This window comes from Gambusia affinis, linkage group LG01 (genome assembly GCF_019740435.1).
Source record: "Gambusia affinis linkage group LG01, SWU_Gaff_1.0, whole genome shotgun sequence".
In the NCBI taxonomy this organism is placed as follows: domain Eukaryota; kingdom Metazoa; phylum Chordata; class Actinopteri; order Cyprinodontiformes; family Poeciliidae; genus Gambusia; species Gambusia affinis.
The window spans coordinates 20520025-20529332 of NC_057868.1; the positions used below are offsets into that span (position 1 = coordinate 20520025).

The window sequence follows — 9308 nt, forward strand, 5'->3', positions numbered from 1 at the left end:
AACATATTTTCAAATGCATGGGTTTTTATTGACACTGTGTTGATGAAAAATTGTGAAATTAAAAATCTTAGCAATAGACAGCTTTGAGGGATTTTAAACATCATTAATTGAATCTTATCTTGATATCGATATCAAAATTATTATCATGATAGGAAATTTATCACAGTAAATGATAAACAATACTATAAATGCCCAGCCCTATTTTATAGTGCTTAGAAAAAATCTATTTTATAAATTTGGAAACCGGAGGTCAGGTCCTTAAACGACGTGGTGAGTGCATGTCTAACGATTCAAATCAGACTCCTAGCCTGTGTCGGACTTCAAACATTAACATGGGATTCACATTTGTCAAAGAGGAGAAGCAGAAACCAGGGTAGTCAGTGCTGCACCCCATGTGGGTATTAATTTGCGTCGCTTTGTGTTGCAACAGAGGAAAGTGGATATCAGCACCCAGATAGAGAGAGAAAGGGGGTAAATGTCAAACTTACCGACTGAAGGAAGAGCAGCGTCCGGACATAGTCCCGCTCTGTGTTGAGTATTTCGTTCAAAACGCAGAGCCGGAGCCGCTGCTGTCTGTCCGAGTCCTTGACGACGTGAATCCCGTTCTCATGATGCCCCTCGTCCTCGTCCATGATGGAGCAAACAAGTCGAAATGTCTCAATAAAGTAAAATATAGTTAAAAAACAAAACACGCGTCTTCTGTTTGAAGTATCCGTACTCTTAATAAGAGACCTGGTTCAGTCCATCTTGCCGAAGGAAGTTCTCCAAAACCTCTCGCAGAGCTGTGATGCTCGACGCAGCATAAGTACTGCAAGTAAAGTTCCGGCGAAAAGTAAGCAAACCAGAAGCAGAAAGAAAGAGAGAGCCTGGTGGTGAGGTCGCAACACCAGCTGAGAGCAAGCGAGGCTGCGGGAGAGGAGAAAGAGAGGGGGAGCCACCGCTATGAGCTCTCAAACAAACATACAGCTGTATGTCTGTCTGCTGCTGCGCCTTAGCTTCGACCTCTGAGGCAGCCGGAGAAACACAACAGAGAAAATAAACTAGCGTCACACCCTGGTACCTCAAAATTAAAACAACAAATTCACCGCGTACTTACCCTGTTGATTGGTAAAACTAATTATTAGTTAACTTTAACAACAACCGCAACAAAATTTTAAGTGAAAAAAAAACAGCAACAAGAGAATACCAAATATTTACTAAAATGTCAAATAAAAAACAAAGTCACTGAAACCTTAGCAAGAATTCAGATCCGATTTTTGTTACCATGTTAAGGCAAACATTAATAGTTTAGCAGAGACTTAAATATGCCATTTAGTATGTCATTTTATTTTAAATTTATGGAGAAAATGCTAAGACGTGTTAATTCTTTTAAAATTACTATGTACATTGTAAACCTTGAGCTTTTCTGTAAAGTCATTACGTTTAGGATGGCCGCCTGGCCTAACAAATTTAGGAGAAAAGCGCCCTCTGGTGGATTTAACTTAAGGTGCTTTTTTTTTTTAGGCTGATACAGTACATAAAGAAGGCAGGGCAATGCAAATATATTTGCATAGCACATTTCACCAACAACGCAAATCAATGTGCTTTACATGCTAAAAAAATTAAGCAAAACAGCAATTTCTCATTTCTATGTGTAACCTGGTTGTATGTCTCTTTTGTTATAATTACACAAAATGTATTTGTTTTGGTTATTTGTATTGTTCCCTACCTGACTGAATTCTGTCATTGTTTTAACCGTGTTACTTTAAGAGCAGAAGCCCCTCCTTTTTATTTCTTCTTCTGTGGTATTGTCTTTAAAGTGTTTGCGTCCCGTAGGCCCCCTTTTTGTCATGTTGTCCTGCGGGAGAGGTGTGTGCTATTTATTTTCTATCTAAATACACATTTATTTATAGATCTATTAAGTTAATTTTTGTTACGTTTTGTGTAGGACTTGGAGCGGGCAGCTTATAACACGGTTGTTTTCTGTTTGTTGTTCTCGTCAGAATAAATCGAGAAATCATCTTTTAAAAGACAAACCTTGTCACGGCCTGATCACTTAAAACCAGCACAAGGCAGAAAGGATCCGGTTACATGTACACATTCCAAATGCTTTTTTACATCTATGAAAGTGATGCATAAATCTCTGATTTTTCCTGCATTTTCAATTGCTTGTGTTGATCAAAATGTATTACAGATCTTTGATGATTTATCTCAATTTCCACAACATTTAAGAATATGTTTGCTGCATAAATCTTAAATATGCAAAATGCTTGAATAAGTTGTCATACGTTGTCAAGCATATTTATATCCATTTCAGAGCCCTTTTTCGATATCTGTCCTGAAGTGATAAATTGCTTCCAGGTGAATCCCAAGTTTCTCCAATGTAGATAAAGCATCAGCTCAAAAACTGAGCAACCAGTATTTTTGAAATAGCTCATAGTTAAAGCTTTTGCACAGAAATGGAATCAACATTTCTGTCAATGGAAGGATGAGAATTTGGACGGGGTCAGAACAGAAGAAGAGGCAGAGAAGACAAAGGATATGTACATTTCCATCACTCCTCCTCCATCATCATCAGGATATGGTTTACAACGCACAACAGGACTTCCTCTCACCCTGCTCTTTACACTAGGGGTCACCAACACGGTGCCCGTGGGCACCCGGTCGCCCAAGGGGACCTTGTCAGTCGCCAGGAGCAAGTTCTAAAAATAGCCATTGTCATTCGGGAGCACTGCCAAAGAAATTATTTAATTTAATGTTTTTACATTGAATTAATAACATTTGTTTATATTTATATATATATATATATATTTTTTTTTTTTCTTTTTTGAAAAATAGTTAATTAGAAAAAACGTTTAAAATAAATTGTTTTATGCCTAAAACTCTTTTCTATGGCTAAAGTTAAGAACTGCGCAGACGCCTGCAGGATATTATCGGAGGGCAGCAGCGCCTGCAGCTGTATGGCTGCACACACTCTGCCTACCTTAAAGTATCATTTGTGAAATTTTTATTATCGAACCCTCTTTATCATTAACAAATTATGGAGGTAAAAAAAAAAAAGATCTTATGTGTCAAAACATCTTGTACGTAGTGCACATCTGAGTCTGTGGGGGTCGCACGCCAAAGCTTAAATTTTATTGGTCAGTTTGCTTTTGTTTATTTGGCAGCTTAGCGCTTTTTCTGTAAGCTAAAAATGAATGAGCAGAGTTTGAATGGCCCATAGTTCTAAGAGCGGTTTGGATCCCGGCGGAGCTTTTTACCGTGTGCGGTTCTGGCAGATCGCCTGTTTATGAGATTTTTTGACTTTTCCCCGAACTGGAGAGCCGATGGGTCACCCATTAACTGACATCTGCCGTTCTTCCTGAGCGTCACGCTAAGACTGTGGGTTAAACAATTTAATCTAGTCGAAACGTTCCCCAATTAAGCAAACATTGTTGCTTCACCTTCTCCTCCTTTGGACGTCTGACATCACCTGAACCTGGGAATCAACTGCAACAATCCATACTCTCGGTCACTTGTGGGCAATTTAGAATCACACAGTAAAGCTCCAAAAGGGAATCAAACTTAAAAATCTGAACTAAGAACTTTTGATCACATAATAGCAATTAAACATAGCTGCCATGGTAAATTATTACTGATAACTGTTGTCAGTAGTCCCTAACATTAATATGATCAGGCAGCATGTAATCATTTATATATGTATATATACTATTGTTATAAAGGCCGAGCCAAGAAAATTGTCTGTGTCAAACATGTAGCCCTTCGTGTTAATTTGTACACGTGAAGTAGCTCCCAGTCTCAAAAAGGTTGGTGACCCCTGCTTTACACCATTGAGGATTTATTTTTCTCAGCATGGAGATGGAAAGTATATAAAGATTGAACTGTTGTCCCCACTGCATGCACAGTTTTTACTTAAGGAGATGGTCTCATGCTCCCATTTTTTTATTTGTGTTCTGTTTATTGTACCACAATGACACATGACATGGTGTGTCAACTAATTACACTAAAGGAAATTAATGTGAATTTCATTGTCTCTTGTCATTGATCTCCCAATTGTATTTGACAAGAAAAACTGTAATATATTCAAGGTTTATTCAATACATACAGGGTTTATTCAATATATTAAATGTTCATTTACCATAATCAAAATTTCATTAAGTATATTCCATGTTTAATCCACACATTTAATCAACATATTCTGACTTTCATTCGATATATTCATCATTCGCTTAACATGTCCAGTGTAAGAGCCAGAAATGTCAGTTTGTAGCATTGTTTATTATTGTGTATGTCTGTTATTGTGTCTATCTTTTGCATATTTAGTGTATGTCTTTTGCATATTTAGAAGATTCTCTTTTTGTATGTTTTGTGGAAAAGGGCATAGTGGAAGTATTTGAACATTCATATGAAAATGAAGAAACAAATAAGTAGCCACTACATCCAGAGTTCATTCAAAATATACAAGGTTTATTCAAAATATTCAAACTTTCATTCAATATATTCAATGTTTATTCAATATTTGCAAGGTGTATTGAATAAGCCTTAAATATAAATTGACCCTTCAATATTGAATGAAAGTGTGAATTTATTGAAAGTTAATTTATGGAATGAATCTTGAATATATTAAATAAACACTGAATATATATTTCATTCAATATATTTAATGTTCACTTAATATAAGCAAGGTTTATGCAATATAAAATAATGACCAAAGACTTCCTCTCACCCTACTCTCACACTATTCCCTAACCTTAACACAAAAGAAATTTTTTATTTTTCCACAAGATGTTTTAGAAAAAAAAATTACTTTTGGCAAAAATGTACTTATTTATTATTTTAAAAAGGTGACAATATTCGAGATTCAATCAATATATTCAAGGTTTATTCAAAATATCTAAAGTAGAGATGCAAACAATTGATTTAGATTAATTGTTAATAGTGTATTAGATTACATTACCGTAGTTCGAATTCAACTTATTCTATATATATATATATATATATATATATATATATAAGTAATTTAAATATGACTAAATGTAAAATAAATAATTAAAATGACAAGCATGGACATGGAAATATGTCCCTAAAATTTTAATTAAATCTATAAGTTTCAGAGAAAGCACTCAACTATATGTCTGGGTTATGTCAGTCTAAAGGCTGCAGGACACCTGTCCTCTAGAACTGCAGCTAGAGACAGTGACCATTCTCTTCACATTTCTGTCAACAGGAAATGTGAATTGGGTATTTAGCATACCAAATTGGAATATGAATGTTTTTTTAAAGGAAAAACCGGAGAACCCGACGAAAACCTAACCTGTAAGACTCCAGATATAAAAAGCCAGGCTGGGATTTTGACTTTGATGCCCTGACCTCTCTGAATTTAGTTTGATCCTTCCATCCATCCATCCACCCTACGGAGGAAACTCATTTCGGCCTCTTGTATCCACAATCTTGTTCTTTCAATCATGACCCAAAGCTTGTGACCATAAGTAAGGGTGGGAATATAGATGGACCAGCAAATCAAGAGCTTCGCCTTTTAATTCAGCTCTCTTAGCTGCTCATGACAGAGCAATAAAGAGTATGCAACACTGTAGACGTTGCGCCAAGCTGCCCATCGATCTCCCACTCCATTTTTCCCTCATTCGTGAACAAGATTGCGAGATACTGAAACTCCTCCACTTAGGGCTGGACCCTTTTTCAAAAACCTGTTGCTGGAAGAATGAAGAGAACAGATGGAAGACAAATGAACAGCAATGGAGATCAATAAAGGAATGAGCTTGAAACTAACAGAAAAAATAAACAGAAATGAAAACTCTGATCTGCAATCCAAGTGCACTCTACCTGCATTATTCCTGAATTTTGTGTTTTTTGTGATTGTGAGATTGTGTTTGTGATCTGTTATCTAATGGCTGGTCATTAGATAACCTGCCAAGATCCTCAAGATCCTCTCTTGATCCTCTCTAGGATCTCTTGATCCTCTCCAGGATCTCTAGGATCAGGTCAAGATCCTCTCTATTTTAGGAAGCAAAAAATGTCTGTGAGTGTTGAAGTGATCTTCTCAGTTGTACTCATTTTGCGTGTCATGGGAAAGTGCTTTCTTAAATATTTCAATATGGCATCCTGAAGAGAATGGCCATCTAGTGATGTTGCAGCTTTCCACAGATCTCTAGTTGAGCCAAACTGATTTTTCAGATCGCGGTAAAGGTCTGTAACAAAGACATTAACCTTGTCATTGTCCTTACTGACTTCAAAGTCTGCGATTTCCTGTATGATCTCCACTGACAGATAAGACAAGATTCTCTTCATGTCTGTAGTATTCACTGGCCCACCGTTTTTCTCCCAGCAGTTCAAAAATGCTCTCATTGCAAAGCATTTCATACATTCCTCCAGATCGTTCTTCTTTTGTTCTGTGGTTTCATTTATCTCTGGGATTGGAATGATAGTGATTTCTTCAACAAATCTGACATACCTAATCCCTGGTGCTGTAAGTGATGAATCAATCAGGGAGTCAGTTTCAGCTTTTACAGGATATTCAGGCTGCTCTTTGAATTCTCTTCCAATGGTTGGGATAGAGTCCTTCTCAGTTCCTGGAGACATGGGTTTGGGGATTTGGGTCTCATATGTTTGTCCAACGAGATCATTGATCTCCGAGAGCACATTGGACACCCTGTCACTTTCACTTATGCGATTTATTTCCTCATTTTTGAGCCAAAGAAAGATGTTTTGGAGAAATCTCCTCACCTCGTCTTCTGTTCTGGCATAGAAGATTTCAGGGCAAATTTCTGTTTGGCCAGAAATGTCACTTATTTTCTCACTAGAGAGGACAGATTCTGAAAGGTTTTCAGGAGGAACAGGAAGGTTGTAATGATGGCTACTGGTGATATCAGTATATAATTTATCTGTCAGTTCCTTGGAAAACTGCTTGATCTTGTCATTCAACTGTGGGTTTTTCATGAATTCTGCACACAGTCTGTCAATTTGTGGTTTGATGGACTGAAAATCCAGCTTAGGAATTTGGTCTGTTTTCATCCCTGATGAATCTTCAGGGACACATCCAGGAAACATGAGGTGAGCCAATGTGTTTGACAAATATACATCTTGTTTCAGTTTCACTACATTTGTGTCACTTGAGTCCTTGAATGAGATCTCCAAAGAAGACGCCATGGTGGCGAACTGGTCTTTTGCAAATCTGGAAAATTGTGGGTTTTTGACTATTTCTTCTTTTCCAGCTGGGTCAGTTTTGCCTTTTGACCGGAAAAGGTTTCTGATATCACCAACGATCTTTTTCAAATTAAAATGAGGAGCACATGAACAACTTGGATCTTTCTGTCCAACCGAACCTTCAGCCTTACAGTAATGAAGGTCATCAATAATCGTTTTGCTAATTCCACCTGCAACCTCGTTTACTTCGAAATGATCTAGGCAAAAATCTGCATCATCTTCTGCACCTTTTGCATCGCCTGCATCATCAGAATATTTCTCTATGATTTCAGCAATACTCTCGCTAACTGAGGCTACAGAATAGAGAGATTTCACACTAGGAGAAACGCTTTTCTCTGTAAGGTCAAAAGCAGTCTCTGCTTCTGCTGGAGACACACCTGAGGTTCGCTTTTTTGTGAACGCACTCCAATATCTTTCGATGCATCTTGAGCTGACTCTGTTTATGTGTTTGCGAAGGCACTGAACTGCATTGGAAACCATTTTGTTGAAATTTCTTAGGTTAGAAATGCAACCACTTGCAAACACTGCTGGTTCTGCAGGAAAACTAGAGGTTCTCTTGATGCCATTTGCAATGGATGTTACTTTTTCAGAGACCTCCTGTTCCATCAATGAGTTCAACTCCATGCTGCTCTCACAGACTTCTTCTGGTGGAGACACCTCGAGGACAATGGCCATTTCTGTTGAAATCATGTTGGTCAAATGCACACTGATGCTTTCATCTGGCATTTTAGTCTTCATGCACTTCGTCATACAATCTTCTAATATTGGCACAAGGACGGTCAGTGAATTTTCCACACATTGTTGAAAAATGTTGGTAAGTATGTCAGCCATGACGGCTGTAATATGTGAATCCCTCAGACCCTGTGAAAGCAAGGTCCACTGTGCTGGTGTTAAAGTGTTCAGGCGGGGCAATATGATATCCTCCAGATTGTCAATGGAAATGTGGATGCTTCTGTTCATTTGCCCGTTTGACTCTTCCATTTTTCAAATTTTTTTTTTCTTCAAAGTTTTCTGTAAAAAAATGACGTTCTGCTCACTACAGCTTCTCCTCATGGCATTAAGTTTACTTAAAACTAAACCGTAGCAGTAAGCTGCCTTTGATACTGGTTCACGTCATAATCCATTATGACGTAGCCTTCCCCCGCGCGAACCTTACTGCACGCCTACGCATATACGTATTAGACATGACTTGTAAACTATCTCTACAGCCAGTTTACGCCATTTTTACTGTATTTATGTAATGTTATTGTGACACATTGTCTCAATGTTTGTAACCCCCTTGCAGTGGTCATATTACACTGTATCTTTTTATACTATTATGTATTTGAATTAGCAGCGCTTCTAGCACCTCGTCTCTCTGAAGAACTGACAGTAATAAAGAAGAGAAAAGCAGAGAAGCGAGTTCTGAGCTGCCGCTCTGTGCCGACAGTGTAAAATACCAGAACTACATAATATTAGTTTGGTGTAATGTGAATTTTATTTTTCGCTTGTATTTAAAAAAAATTAAAAAGGTAAATAATCTGAGTCTTAATCATTATATTTGGGCCAGGAAATTTTTTTATAAGGCAAAATAAAATATCTGGGTTCATTTAGTCATCGCAGCCAGAATCTCGAGCTTCTCTGTTGCTGAGCGTCGCTGCAAATCAGCAGAGAAATGACCGCAGCTGCTGCGCTCCAGACCGTAATAGGGAGAATCTTCCCACTGGACTACTAGAACCGAACCGAATCACACATTAACTTGTTATAGAGAACAACTTGCCACTGGAAAGTGTTTGCCCTTGCGGAGCTCGGGTAACTGTTGTGCTGTTCGTGGCTGTATTTTAATAATCAGACCAAGTTTAATTTGTGGCAGCAACAGGTGCGTCTTGAATATGCTCCCTAAACAAAAGCGGTAGTTTTCATCACATACCGACAGAAAAGGAAACAAAAAGAATTTGGCTAAAATTCTCAACTTGAACAGAGAACTCAAAATGCTTTATGTGTGCTCATTTTATTGTATGGATAGAAAGCGAAGGGAAGAAAACTCGCATCTGCATCCGAAGCAACTGACTCAGTGAAGAAGCTAAATATGCTAGTACATGTTATTTGCGGCCATTTCTTCAAGTCGC

The 9308-nt window shown here is 37.8% G+C and overlaps 2 protein-coding genes across 4 annotated transcripts in view; both read right to left on the bottom strand.

The window, feature by feature from the left end:
• Positions 1-1254, bottom strand: part of prex1 (phosphatidylinositol-3,4,5-trisphosphate-dependent Rac exchange factor 1) — a 99111-nt gene extending 97857 nt beyond the window's left edge. Inside the window, exon 1 of one of the 2 annotated variants that reach the window (XM_044114281.1) lies at positions 489-1254. In XM_044114281.1, coding sequence (XP_043970216.1) covers positions 489-632 — 144 coding nt within the window. In that variant the 5' untranslated portion in view covers positions 633-1254. The remainder of the gene's footprint in view (positions 1-488) is intronic. The other variant, XM_044114290.1, reaches the window with a different exon arrangement.
• A 3875-nt stretch (positions 1255-5129) lies between these two features.
• Positions 5130-8293, bottom strand: LOC122829606. Of its 2 annotated transcripts, XM_044114310.1 has the most exons (3): positions 6263-8293; positions 5821-6185; positions 5130-5690 (listed from the first exon to the last, which is right to left on the bottom strand). In XM_044114310.1, exons 1-2 carry the CDS (start codon positions 8179-8181, stop codon positions 6146-6148), a joined length of 1959 nt encoding a protein of 652 aa, XP_043970245.1. In that variant the 5' UTR covers positions 8182-8293; the 3' UTR covers positions 5130-5690; positions 5821-6145. The 2 variants fall into 2 exon arrangements, with proteins under 2 accessions (XP_043970245.1, XP_043970236.1); XM_044114301.1 differs by having other exon boundaries at positions 5821-8293.
• Between the last annotated feature and the right edge of the window lie 1015 nt (positions 8294-9308).

What these genes read in the sequence shown, in the direction of transcription:
- LOC122829606 (XM_044114301.1), bottom strand. Translation starts at nt 8,181, where the DNA reads ATGGAAGAGTCAAACGGGCAAATGAACAGAAGCATCCACATTTCCATT.